At 34.7% G+C, this 15,104-nt stretch overlaps 1 protein-coding gene across 1 annotated transcript in view; it reads right to left on the minus strand.

Annotated features, from left to right (window-relative positions):
• Positions 1 to 449: 449 nt before the first annotated feature.
• Positions 450 to 15,104, minus strand: part of PDCD10 (programmed cell death 10) — a 37,375-nt gene continuing 22,720 nt past the window's right edge. Inside the window, exons 3-8 of the mRNA XM_070753569.1 lie at positions 14,445 to 14,498; positions 11,808 to 11,925; positions 10,529 to 10,655; positions 7,413 to 7,491; positions 6,938 to 7,020; positions 450 to 949 (exon numbers count right to left, since the gene is read on the minus strand). Of these exons, the coding sequence (XP_070609670.1) occupies positions 868 to 949; positions 6,938 to 7,020; positions 7,413 to 7,491; positions 10,529 to 10,655; positions 11,808 to 11,925; positions 14,445 to 14,498 (543 nt within the window). The 3' untranslated portion in view covers positions 450 to 867. The remainder of the gene's footprint in view (positions 950 to 6,937; positions 7,021 to 7,412; positions 7,492 to 10,528; positions 10,656 to 11,807; positions 11,926 to 14,444; positions 14,499 to 15,104) is intronic.

Raw genomic sequence — 15,104 nt, forward strand, 5'->3', positions numbered from 1 at the left:
TGATTGTAAATAGTTCAGAAATACATCTCTTAATCAAACACACTCTCCCAATTCTGAATAGTTTTCACAGGTTGTTTTCACCCCCTACCCTGGCACTAGGTATCAAATTTACTAACAGTGATGCTGCATAAGTTCATATATATAAAACTATCTATTGACAACTGCACTTCTATTATCACTTCCGAAAGAGGTCCTGCAGTTCTTGCCACCTCTAATGATGAATTCTTTGGTAATATAATAATTTACTCTAAAAATAATTTGGAAAAAAATCAAGCTTTGAGGGAAAGACTCAGTAGTTAGAGTGAATTTCTGTGCAGGAAACTCTGAAGATGCTGTCTAAGATTCAATCTTCTTAAAAGGACATCATTCTTTGTACGATCTCCGAAGACTTATGTACATCTCCTCGCTGATTTTAGCTTCAAGGACACCATTATGGGATAAAATTATACAGATAAACAGATGTAAACTATTTATTGAATATTTGCCACCAATATTGTTAAATACATAATTCTGTTGCAGTTTTTCGCTTTCAAGTTAAAATGTCAGAAACAGAACACCAAATATTTACAGTTCTTATAAGGAATGTTACATAATGACACATTAAGGCGTAAATTCTTTTGGCTTATAATTCTGAAAAGAATGATAATAGCAAAAAAGTGATGCAAAATCTTCATTGTGTGATTATGATTAAGCTATGTTTTTACAAAAATATGGTGTAAGATGGCAAGAAATCCCATTCAAAATCCTGCATTAAGTCCCTTCAATTGGGATTGATAATTTACACAGTCAAAACTTTAAAGTTTACATATAAAGGTATCCTATCCGTCATTGAAAAGTACAGCTCTCAACATTTACAGGGGTTTTTTTTCAGGCCACAGTTTTGAAGGTCTGGAGTATCAAGTTAGTTTGATGAATTAGTCGGTTGGCACTTATGAACACATTTATTGCCCTATTGGAAAGAAAAACAGAAAGAAGGCATATTTTAGCAACAAGATAAACTTATACAAAATAGAAAGCCATCATATTAAATACAAATAATTTTTGCGATGAAATACTATACACTGCTTCTGGAATGTAGTACTTAAACACACAACAGTAATTCACAAAGGAAGTTCAACAATTGGAAATTCTGGTTGAAGGTTTTTAATACTCTCAACTCTGAAAATAATTAAGTTCTTTTTTTAAGTGAGAAAAAATTACTGAGTTCTAAATGTTGTAGTTAAAGAACCAAGTTACTGCTTTGCAATCCTAGACAACACATTATCAACAGTAGAGGCCTTCAAATTTCTAGGTTCTATTATATCTCAAGACCTAAAATGGTCACATATCATCAATAACATCATCAAAAAAGCAAAACAAAGAAGGTTCTTTCTGCACCAACTCAAACTGCCCAAAGTGCTGCTGATAGGTTCTACAGAAGAATCATTGAATCTATCATCTGTACCTCTATAACTGTATGGTTTGGTTCTGCAACTCAACAAGACCGACACATACTTCAGAGGATAATCAGAACTGCAGAAAAAACAATTGCTGGCAACCTTGCTTTCCAGGTATACGTACTGCACGAGTCAAAAAGAGGGCGGTGAAAATATTTACTGACCCCTCACATCCTGGACATAAATTATTTCAACTCCTACCCCAAAAACATTGTTACAGAGCTGCACACCAAGACAACTAGACACAAGAACAGTTTCCCCCCGAACACCATCACTTTGCTAAACAAATATTTCCCTCAAAACTGTCAAACTATTTACTAAGTCTGCATTACTATTACTACTCAATTTTTCTCATCATTCCTACCACACATTTCCTCCCACTTAGGGACTGTATGACTGTAACTTGTTGGTTGTGTCCTAAGATTTTTATTAATATTGATTGTTTCCTCATTGCTAATTTGACCTCTATGACAATCATTAAGTGTTGTACCTCATAATATACACTGAGAGCATATGCACCAAGACAAATTCCTTGTGTGTCCAATCATACTTGGCCAATAAAGAATTCTATTCTATTCCATTCTATACTTACTTACCCGGGTCAATGAATTTAATGGACATTGTTTCTGAATACAAGTGTATCCCGTGGGATCCTTGGTGCTTTTTGAAACATAGAAACATAGAAGACTGACGGCAGAAAAAGATCTCATGACCCATCTAGTCTGCCCTTATACTATTTTTTGTATTTTATCTTAGGATGGATATATATTTATCCCGGGTATGTATAAATTCAGTTACTGTGGATTTATCTACCACGTCTGCTGGAAGTTTGTTCCAAGGATCTACTACTCTTTCAGTAAAATAATATTTTCTCATGTTGCTTTTGATTTTCCCAACTAACTTCAGATTGTGTCCCCTTGTTCTTGTGTTCACTTTCCTATTAAAAACACTTTCCTCCTGAACCTTATTTAACCCTTTGACATATTTAAATGTTTCGATCATGTCCCCCCTTTTCCTTCTGTCCTCCAGACTATACAGATTGAGTTCATTAAGTCTTTCCTGATACGTTTTATGCTTAAGACCTTCCACCATTCTTGTAGCCCGTCTTTGCACCCGTTCAATTTTGTCAATATCTTTTTGTAGGTGAGGTCTCCAGAACTGAACACAGTATTCCAAATGTAGTCTCACCAGCGCTCTATATAGCGAGATCACAATCTCCCTCTTCCTGCTTGTTATACCTTTAGCTATGCAGCCAAGCATCCTACTTGCTTTTCCTACCGCCCGACCACACTGCTCACCCATTTTGAGACTGTCAGAAATCACCACCCCTAAATCCTTCTCTTCTGTTGTTTTTGCTAACACAGAACTGTGAATTTATTTATTTATTACTTAGATTTGTATGCCGCCCCTCTCCGAAGACTCAATACAATACTCAGATTGAGGATTCCTTTTCCTCAAGTGCATTATTTTACATTTGGAAACATTAAACTGCAGTTTCCATTTCTTTGACCATTTATCTAGTAAACTTGTTTACTTTCTTGCAGACGTTTCATTACCCAGCTAGGTAACATCATCAGTGCTGAGCTCAGATTGCTCAAGAACCCCAAAATTCAACCTTGAACTACAAATATTCTTTTCTATTGATACATACCATTCTCTTGAAAATCAATGGAATTCCTGCTAAAGTGATCCATCCTACTTATGAAAATTGGCATATGGATTTGGATATGAATTCCCCCTCGTTTAGTTATTCCAAAACCTTGAAATCTGGTAAAAACACCCATTCACATTCATTGCTTTAATAATGTTCAGTGAGGAAAATAGACAAACCAGTAAAGGAATCCAGAGATGTGTTTATCAGGAAATATTATTTCCAGATCATGAAAATAATAATTAAAAACCTCTGGAACATTGTAGCATAATGGTAAGTTGGTAAAATTGTTGCAATTAGCTGAAAATGCTCATGTTTTCTAGGCTGAAGAGGAACATACACTTGAAAGAAATGTATCAGCTAAAGTGAGAATGAGATTACTCCACAACTTGTTAATCATTTGCCTCTTGTTACATTAAGAATTATAATGTTAGGACATAATTGTAACAAATCAGTAACAATTGAAGTAAAGTTTTGAAGTAGCTGGAAATGAGACATCTGAGGCATCAGCTTGCTGTTTATATTACCTTTTCAGTCAAAAGAAGCATTATAGACAATTATAACATTTATATAAATTCAAATAAGTTAGATCCCAAAGGGTTTTTCAAAATACATTTCGAATAAGATTACCTACACTGGAAAAACTAATGACAGAAATTAAAAGTTGATGAAGAACATAGAGATAAATTCTAATGGCCTAAACCCTAAAGGCAGAACTCTGAACCGATATATTGATACCAGAATGAAATTAACACAAGGAAAAAGCCAGATTAGGGTATTCATTTTAAAATCTACCTGGAAAGAGATCCACATCATAAAAGAAGGAAAAGCCGAAAATGGAGCCAGTTTTCTCTGGCAGAGTTTTCGGGTCACCAAAGGTGCCCCCAACATGGGTGACATCAAGCTGGCCACGCCCACCATGCCCATGCATACTCAGACCCCCTGCAGTCAAACACTATTTCCAAATGTAAAATAATGCACTTGGGGAAAAGGAATCCTCAATCTGAGTATTGTATTGGCAGTTCTGTGTTAGCAAATACTTCAGAAGAAAAGGATTTAGGAGTAGTGATTTCTGAAAGTCTCAAAATGGGTGAACAGTGCAGTCAGGCGGTAGGGAAAGCAAGTAGGATGCTTGGCTGCATAGCTAGAGGTATAACAAGCAGGAAGAGGGAGATTATGATCCCGCTATATAGAGCGCTGGTGAGACCACATTTGGAATACTGTGTTCAGTTCTGGAGACCTCACCTACAAAAAGATATTGACAAAATTGAATGGGTCCAAAGACGCGCTACAAGAATGGTGGAAGGTCTTAAGCATAAAATGTATCAGGAAAGGCTTAATGAACTCAATCTGTATAGTCTGGAGGACAGAAGGAAAAGGGGGGACATGATCGAAACATTTAAATATATTAAAGGGTTAAATAAGGTCCAGGAGGGAAGTGTTTTTAATAGGAAAGTGAACACAAGAACAAGGGGACACAATCTGAAGTTAGTTGGGAAAATCAAAAGCAACATGAGAAAATATTATTTTACTGAAAGAGTAGTAGATCCTTGGAACAAACTTCCAGCAGATGTGGTAGATAAATCCACAGTAACTGAATTTAAACATGCCTGGGACAAACATATATCCATCCTAAGATAAAATACAGAAAATAGTATAAGGGCAGACTAGATGGACCAGGAGGTCTTTTTCTGCCGTCAGACTTCTATGTTTCTACAACCCAGATGCCGTCCTCAATGAAATGAAGTTTGACAACCCTGAAGTAGAGGTTAGATAGCCACCCATTTGGGATGTTTAATTTTGATTTCTGAACTGAAATTTGTAACTAAATAAACTCTTCAAACCCTATGATTCTATTTGACACAAAAAACAGAAAACAAAACTCCAACAACCACCCCCCCACCCCCCAAATCTACTTCCCTTTCTTTGTTTATATTTATCCATGAGCAAACAAAGTTAATTCCTTGGATACATGCATATTAACAATTTAGAATAATGTCTTACTATAAATGCTAATAAATGGAATAGTGGAAAAAAACCTGGAGACTTTTAGAGTATTAGCATTGTTCGGCTAGCTACAAACACAAACAAGGTCAAAGAACAGATGGGATTTTTCCTCCTCACTACACAGTATTAGAATTGTTCTTCAGTGGCACCTAATATGGATTTTATTCTGCTGTTTTCAAAGCACTGGTTATAGATTTTGTTATATATGCTTCCATTTTCCATATCCATACAGAACTTGGAACTATATTTATGTAACTTGTTTGGAAGCATTAAGAGTTTGCTACTGCCCCCCCCTCCCCCAAATTCTAATTTGCCAACAGTCCTGGAATTCCATGTGGTCTCAAATTTATGTACAAACCAGACCAATCCCCTGCTACTACATATACTATGTTAAGGGAACCCAATATCCTATAACCAATTATGGCTAATCAGATGATTCTAGGAAATCTGGCAAAAGAGCCAAAATACAACAGTCTTTCTCTCCAGATTTTTTCCTCCAATTGTTATTCAGAAGCACACAGTGATTCTGTATCTAAGCAACAGCTATCATACTTAGATGCGAATGGTGGTTCTCCCTTTTATCAGCCTTTGAAAATAAATTATTTTTCTGTTGTGGAAATCCCATTTAACTCAAAGTCAGTAGGAGGCAGGAAACATGTAGCTAGCTTTCTCTATTTCCATAAAAACAACAGTGGCAGAGTGCACTACTAGAGACCCCAAAGAATATAAATCTGGGGCTATAGGTAACTGAGCCATTAAAAAGAAAATCATTAGAAGAAAATACCAAACTCTACATTATTCTCAGGAAAACCACAGATACTTGTCTAGAAACGTGAAGTGTTTTTAATTGGAAGGTTAAACAAAAGGGGGGAGGGGTAATGCCACACCTCTTGGTGACTTTTTAAAGCCCAGAAAAAGTCACAACTCCTTTAAGGATGTGCCAAGAGATGTATCAACGTTCACTCTGAAGCACTTTTTTTCCGGGTTTTGGATCTAAAGAGTTCTACATTCCTAGACATGTTCATACATTCACCAGAAATTTATATCAGATAGAGAATCTCGACTTTATAGCCATAGAAATTTGTCGTTCATTTTGACATGTGAAAATGGTTGTTCCTAGACAAGGATAATTTCCCATTATTTCCCTTCTTGTATTAGATTGTTAAAAAACTTTTGTCAGAGCAATCATAAATATGAAATAATTGATAGCTAAGTCAGAGGCTTGATGCTTTTGTGACTTTTTCCCATTTTAAAAATTCCATATATTTTATGCTATGACAGAGTGAACAATGTATTACTGTATATATCTACATAAGAGTCTTTGGTCTAATTTCATGAAATTTTAGCCTACTTCCAAAACCCTCTGAAAGATGTAATTTCCAGTCTCTAGTAAGTGATGTATGTTCTTTCCTTGCAGGAAAAGAGAACGAAAGGTATCAGAGGGAGGTAACAAAAACAGGTGTTGAAAAGAACAAAAAACAGCTTTAGAGACAATGGATTTGTTTTAGTGCAAATCCCATTCTGCCCCCATCTGTTAGGACTCACCATGGGACTAAATTCCCTCCTAATATAGTTTTTTAGCAAGGATGAAAAGGAAGACATAATTACTATTAGAACAGTGATGCTGTAGATTCCCAAGGAGAATTAAATATTAAGTAGACTCATTGATGCCTAAGTTTAAAAAGCAAATGTTCCAATCTTTTTTCATTCTTTGCTAAACTGGAACCGATGGGAGCAATTACGATATTAAGATTATTGCAAAGGGCGTTCTTTGGTGTACAAATTATTAAGACAAAAAGAAAAAGGAAATAGTCACTGTCAATTAAAAAAGAAACATACTTACTTTCCGTCTTTAAAATACGTTTTTAAAGTGTCACTGAAACTTTTGGAGTATTTTACAAATTCTTTCTTTTGGTGTTCAAGTGCCTGAAAAAGTTTATGTAAATAGTAATTACATTTTTCATTTTCCTCAAACATTATGTGTTAGTCAATGAACACAGAACAAGATGAGCTAAGGTATACAGTAAATGTTGGAAATGGCAAAATTCACCATTTAAATGATGAAAATGTGCTCCTACAAGCGACTTTTGCAAACAATAAAAAATATATTAAACCTTAAAGCAGTCATTACTGATTAAAAATCCACATAGACTGAAAAATCTCTATTCATCATCCTGTCTTTTTATTTACCAATTTGTATTAACTGAAAAATTATGTTTACAATTCATATTATCTGAACAGGAAGCTGCGTATATTTGTAATGCTTGTGCTTAATTATATTTCTGATGAGACACTATAGTAGAAATTAATTCACATACCCTCCGGTTCTGATATTGGTATTTCTTGAAGACGTTATTTACTGTATCGAGAAGTTCTTTTATTGCACTGGCAATGTCCCTGTTTGGTAATGAAAATATAATTGCAATTTTTAAAGTGAAGCTGCAGAATTTTAATCACTTTCAAAATTATGTTTGAAATGTATTTCTAAAAGATTTCCTGTCATATACAATGAGTTTTAGATATACACAGCAAGATGAAACAACAAGAGCTAATTAAATTATATGGCACTTCAAAATCTAAATTAATGCATTCTTCATACGTGGAAAACTAGCATCTGGAAATTACAAAACAATACTCTGAAGCAGCAGGAACCTTGGCTTACCTTTACAATCAAATGTCTTTCCCTGGAACAATTTTCAATATGCATAGTTATAAATTGCATAGATTTGACTTTTGATATCTTAGACTGAATAAAGAAAGATTGCTCTGATCTACTTTGAAGAATCTTGAAAGTACTGTTCTCATGAATTGAGGCTAAAATCTTGTCCCATCCATCTTCATTTAAATAAAAGTAAATATTATTTAATTAAAGGTGCACTAACTGGAAGGGTGGGGGGACCCTGTTCATAGTATATATTCCTGAAGTAATTCAATGGCAACTATCTTTGGTCCTAAGATTAATGGATACAATTTCATCAAGATTTTAAGCTTGCAATACAGTGTTCCCTCACTTTTCACGGGGGATGCGTTCCGAGACCGCCCGCGAAAGTCGAATTTCCGCAAAGTAGAGATGCGGAAGTAAATACACTATTTTTGGCTATGAACAGTATCACAAGCCTTCCCTTAACACTTTAAACCCCTAAATTGCAATTTTCCATTCCCTTAGCAACCATTCAGATTATTACTCACCATGTTTATTTATTAAAGTTTATTTAAAAAAATATTTATTAAAGGCAGACAAAAGTTTGGCGATGACATATGATGTCATCGGGTGGGAAAAACTGTGGAATAGGGAAAAAACCCATGAAGTATTTTTTAATTAATATTTTTGAATACCCGTGGTATAGACTTTTCGCGAAGTTCGAAGCCGCGAAAATCGAGGGAACACTGTATAATGAAACCAAATTACTCTGTGTGGGAGTAAGAGAGAGTAATAAAAAGGCAGTTTAATTTACAGAGGGGATAAAACTCTATTTACAATATTAACTTGAAAAATATTTTGGAATCCAAAATCTACTGCTAAGTTGAAAAGAGTTTGGAAAAATCTACTACTATGATGGCTTGTATTTTGGGTCTCAGGGGTCTGTCAACTGTCATCTGTCTAATTCTTTATTTGCTGAACATCCTCCAAAATGGACTGGTGATCCTTTTGGAACAAGTCTGTATTAATATCAGTATCTCTTTTTTATGTGTGAGGAAATTAAAACTAATATTTCCCCATGGACTTTTCAAACTGATCCAGGAGAGGAAAACCCTGAGTCCACAGCAATATAAACATGAGCTATCAGTAGACATTTACATTTTGTTCCACTACTGGTAAGACAGAAAATCTCTTAATGTAAAGGTCAGATGAGACTTTATAGAAGATATTTACATATCAAAATAACCTTATGAACAATTCAAATTTATATAGATTGACACTAATCCCAATAATCAGACAAGGAGGTTAGATAAACCCATATATTCAATTATTGAATATATAAATGATCTTTGGCAGATGCTTTAGATTTTTAGTTGAAACAGTTGAGAGTTTAAATTTTTTGCTAGTTGCTCTGAGTTACATTGATGAGTGGGCAACCATATAACTAATCCAACAGACAATTAATTCTACAGTACTCTGTTAGCTTGCATTGTACAGGACTGAAAAAGGCCCTTTTAATTCCTATAGCAATGCATGTACAGTATGAAAATCTCACTAATGAGGTACCTGAGCTACTAATAAGTGAAATCACTATAAAAATCTGTATTTTACATTATAATCTTCTACACAGAGTTATAAAGAATCAATGAACTCACACAGACATCTATCTCCCTTTTATTGAGTTGGATCCTAGAAAAATGATCTCTAAGAAAAGAAAAAAGCCTTCCTGTTACAACTTTGGATAAAACCCAGATGAGAGGATGCATTTTTCTAGCATGACTCTAATCTTCTGGTCATTATGATGGCTTACTAAAACGTTACAGATAAGGGGGGAAATGTATTCCTACTGTACAATAAAGTATATGTGTAATTTTATTTCCTAGCAGTCTTACTGCCTTACCGATCTTGAATAAAGGAATCAGAAATTTCTGATAATTAACTCTACAACTGTAATTACGTTAAAATTAATGAGTCAGTTTTTGCACAACTACATACAATAAGCCCCTGCATTGCATAGCTCTTTTAAGCATCAGCTTCATGGTTTTTGGTTTTGAAAGCTCAATAAACTATGGACAGTGATACAATCCAAAATGTGAAAGGAGACTCACACATATATTTTTGATGGCAATTCTAGATACATTGTGTGTACTAAGAGATCTATCTATTCAAAATATCAAGGAGCAATTGGACATTTGAAAAACCTCCATAGTCATTAAAACAAGAGTGGTGCTGCAGATGGGGGGGGGGGGGGGGATCAAGACAGATGACCAAAAAGGAAGAAAACAGCTCCCGAATAAACACAGGCAACTTAATATCCAGAGCATGTTAAAAATTTCTGAGCAATGGGGAATAAGATTCAAAACCACTGTAATTTTAAATGAGAGAAGACTGGAAGTGGAACTTATAAAAGAGGGGCAACTCACCAGGATGACTTATAAAGATTTCAGGTCTGATGCAGCATTATTGCCTCAGGATTATGTTGTTAGGAATAAAAGGATTTAACTACAAAGGTCACAGAATAGGGATCACTGACAGAACTTCCATAGCTATAATATCCACAGTTATTACTCCAGCAGTTGAAACCTATCCACAGCTTAGCCATTCAATAGAAAGCAAGCACTCATTTTGAAGCAAAAAATCCATGAAATGAAAACAGCAATTTCATAAAATATTGGTAATAATCAGAATTACAGTACAAGCCAAGAAATGTAATTCCTCCATAAATATAAAAAAAACACAGCTAGTCGAAGAAGTCACCCTTTAGAATAACTTTTTAGTTTGATTAGTATTTACTTGATTGTCTGTAGAAACCTCACTCTGTCATTGATCTCATCTGGAATCTTGCTGAGAATCTGTTTAAGTGCTCGTGCCTTTTCATTGAGGTCTTGGAATTCGGGCTCTGGCCTTTCAATCATGTACTCTGGGATGGAGGAGAAAGAAAATATACACGGATTTCTCTTTTTAAGTAAGTTATAAATTAAACTTAAAAGGGTTGGCAACATCCTTAACCATGATAAAATTAAAACAAGCAACAAATAAGAACAGTACATTAATCCCAACTCTATTTTGTAAGGAAAAGACCATTGATTTCTAATGATGTAATTCAATATAATGTCAGCCAAAACTGACCTACAGTATTTACAGTAACCTTCTTAAAGCACAACCTATGACAAGTACTCCAGGTATATGAAAGTCATGAAAACTAATACACGAGAAGTAACATTTTCTTTCTTTCTTTCTAAAGCTTCCTTGACATTCTGAAGATAGGATCTTGTTTCTGAATAAAGAAGACAATGGTGAAAACTATAGGAAATTGGCTAAACATACATTTTGTTCCATTTCTAGAAATTTCCTCTAGCCATTTTTTTGTATTCAACCTCTTTTAACTCTTACCCTATGCTATCATCTATTCTATGGCCTATTTTAAAAAATCATGTCTTTTGGGTTTTTCTCATCCTCTCTCAAGTACCATGTTTTCCAAAAATACGACCTACTAAGAAAGTAAGTCCTAGCTTGATTTTTACATTTGCATCTAATATAAGTCCTGCCTCCAAAATAAGCTCTAATTAAGACTCCAGAATGCACAGGTAAAAATTAAGCTAGGGTTGAGCTGCCCTATTACTTATCTTTGGATAGTTGCAGCCAGGCCTCTCACACCTCGGCCCATTTCTTTTGCTGCAGCAGGCAAGGCTTTCCTGAAGGCCTCTGTAGCCGACAACAGAGCTCCAGATCGATCCGCAGCTCTGTTATTGGCTGAAGACGCCTTCCTAAAGACCTCTGATAGCGGAAAAAAAAAAAAAAGGCCAGGGGCAAGTAGGTGAAGCAGTGGGTGACATCTCCCCCCCAAAATAAGACACCCTAGGTGTTATTTTTGGGGAACACAGAACGGCCAAGCTACAAGAATTATCAAAAGAAATATGACCAAAGATATCTAATTTACAATATATAACAGTAAATGTAAAGACTGAAGTGACAATATGGAAATTCAGCTGTGTACAGAAATAACAAACTTAATTTTTTTAAAATGAACCCATGTAAACCCAATGAGGAAACAGCCATTGATAGGAAATACCTTCTACATCGTCCGCTGCCATACGCAATAGAGATTCAGTAAAATTAACTTCAATGCTTTTCTTCTCCAAAATTTTTATGATAATATCTTGTGTGAGACCAGGGTTTTCCCTTTCTGCCTGTATTTCAAAGAAGAGATTTCAGATTTCTTCTGACATATTGAAAGCAGAGAACAGCTTCCAAGAAAGTTACAATATGAATTTTTAAGACATGTGAGTAGAACTGGCTTATTATCATAAGCTTATTATGATTTTGCAACTGCCATTTTTTCTTCCAAAGTAAAGACTATATTTCTTGAACCAAAACAATATTTTCACCTGTAATTTGGTCTAATTAATCTTTTCCTTAATTTCTTTGCAGTATTTATTTCTGTGAATCATTCCTTTTTCTTCTATCTTTCACACTAACTGAAATAGTCCTCAGATTACAGCCCTAACTAGGACCAGATATGCAATTGCCAACAAAGTGGTTAAGAAAAATGTTACATGATCGCACTTGTTAAGCAATGGGAGTTCTGGTAACCCTTGATGGCATTAGATAATGTGGCCATTAAGTAATGTCCTCTTGATTCTCCAGTCCCTTCCCTCATTGGGGGCAACAAGTCCTTGGGGCTTCACCCCCCTGCTTTGCTTACCATGCAGATCCTAGGTCTGCAAACCTCACTCAGCCCCTGGGTCAGCAATGGGAGAAAAATGATGATGAAGGTATTAAAATATTTATGATTGGGAGAGCCAGTAGTAACAAAGTCAGCCAATGAATAGGCATAGCAACTAAGTCAGTCAATGGGTGCTAACCACTTCTGAATCTGTGCAGAGAATCGAAACTGAGAAGCTTAAGAATGGGCGTGGCTCACTCTGCGCTATGTACTCTCATACTCCGCACTTCCTCTGTCCTCTCCTCTGCTGAAATGAAACTAATTCTGCTTGTATTTACTTGAAGAATAATCTGCTAATGGATTTATAAATTCATCTGTTATTATGTTTATAAAGAAGTTATTGAATCCAGCTGAATTAGTCATCTGTGTGTGCTTCCGGTTTTGATTTTTGCAACAAACTTTAATAAGTCAGCTGGTGGAAACAGCGGTGGGGATAGGTGGTGGAATGTAGGGCAGTCAAAAAGGCTCAGACATGGGATGGATAGGCACATAGGAGGAGCTGAAGCAGAGGCAGTTTGAACAGGGCAGGAAAATATAACTATGGGATACTGTGCAATGGGTTGACTGCCAAGCACCCAAATTTTGATCCCAAGTCTGTGAAAATGATACAAAAGCTAGGTTTCCAAGGGGTAGTCATAATTACCATATATTCAACAATACTGTAAATTTAACAGTAATCTTCATTGTTTTTACTTATTTTTAAAGCTACATCACAATTATTTTTAAAAGTTAGACAGATAATGTGGATAAATAATAAACAGGCAAGATATCAGATGTTACATTGTCCCAAAATACTGCAAAACCTCATTTTTTCCTGAATTCCCTATTACTTTTTAAATAAACATCTCAAGAGTGTTTTTCAGGCTTAAAAAGATTGTGAAAAAGAGGCAGTCCCCATGTTAAGAACAAGTTCCATTCTTCAATCTCCCTTTAAATTGAATTTGTATCTAAGTCAGAACTCATACTTACAAACAAATTGCCAATTACCAAAAATGGTGGATGGCATTCTCTACTTCCTTGAGCTGACAAACTTCTGAAGTTACACAATGTTTTTATAAACTACTAAAAACAGGCTATATTATTTATTGTATTTGTATGCCGCCCCTCTCCGCAGACTCGGATGTGTACTAGACGTCCATGCAGATTCACTGGTTTATCAACTTGAGAAAGGAGAATACTGCCTACCATTTTTAGCAATAAGCACCCAAATTTTCAGCCTCTTTTAAAGAGGAAAAAGGTGCATCTTATACTCCAAACAATATGGTATGTGAGCATTGAGAGCATCTGTGAAGGAGATTTGTGATCTCTTCAGCACTCTTTTATTGAAGATATATATTCAGGTATATGTTTGTTTCCTAGACCTTCATTGCCAACAAGAGAACTACCATGAGGATATTAGAACAGAGTACTTAGATGAAAAGGAGAATCTTTTCAGATATTTAAAAGGCTTCATAATATTTTACCGTATATTTTTGTTACCTGATATTAACTTAAAATGAACATGTATGCCAAGTGTAAGGTGTCTTAATATGAAAGTTCAATGAAAATCTTTAGTGAAATATGTTAAAGTTGTTAGTATTGTTAGCTTACCTATTTCCACACATTATACCCACTGAATTTCATAAACATAAATGAATGATAACAAATGAGTTAATTATCTTAACTGCAGGTTATTCTTTAAAGTTAATATTAAGCTATTATCCATTCTGAGTCTGTCTATTTCTGGAAAATAAGGTGTATAAATAAACTGACTGATTACACTAGCCATTCTGAGTCCTTCGGGATTGGGTGGCATAGAAGTTGAATAAAATAAATAAATAAATACACACCTTTATTTAGAGCAGACAAGCAATTACAGTAATATTTTTTAAAGTTAGAATTAGTAATTAAATCTAGTTTGCAGAATTTTACAATATTTTAATGTTTATATCTTAACATAAAATATTAATATTTTGGTGTTCTGTATGTAAATATTATTCTCACCTTAATAAAAGCTGCTCTCAATGTTTGAGCTGCTGATAGATTTACTCGTTCTAGCTGCAAAAAATAAAAATAAACAGTCATACCAAAATAAATAAGAGGTTAAAGTACATTATCATCAGTGACAATATTTCTAAGGTTTTTTGTTGATCTAGATAAGTTTTTGAAATCTGAAAAAGTTTTGCTGTCGTGTTTTGCCAAAACAGCTTTTCACAATTTGTGACTTGGCATGTGTGGACTACAATTCCCATCCAGCATGATTATTCCTGAAAATTCTGGACAGATGAAATCCACACATTTGGGAACATATAAAAGATACAACATTTAACAGATAAATGTTTGTATAACAAATGATGTTCTATGAAGTCTGCCTATATACTACTGATATAGGTGTCAGGGAAAACAAACATGAATAGCTCTATGGAATGAGATGACAAGCCAAAAATATAGGTTTTTTATTATTATTTTAGACTGGTCAAGATAATCCTTCAAAATAAATGTGTTAACAGTAACACCATTTCTATGAATACCGAAAATATGAATATTTCTTGATAAATTACCAAAGACAGATAATCTCATTTTCAATTGTTTAAAGCCTAAACACATTTATTATTTCTCCTCTAAACAGATTCTGTAATGTTTAATAGAAAACATTTATATAAA

Source organism: Erythrolamprus reginae, chromosome 5, assembly GCF_031021105.1.
Source record: "Erythrolamprus reginae isolate rEryReg1 chromosome 5, rEryReg1.hap1, whole genome shotgun sequence".
Lineage (NCBI taxonomy): Eukaryota > Metazoa > Chordata > Lepidosauria > Squamata > Dipsadidae > Erythrolamprus > Erythrolamprus reginae.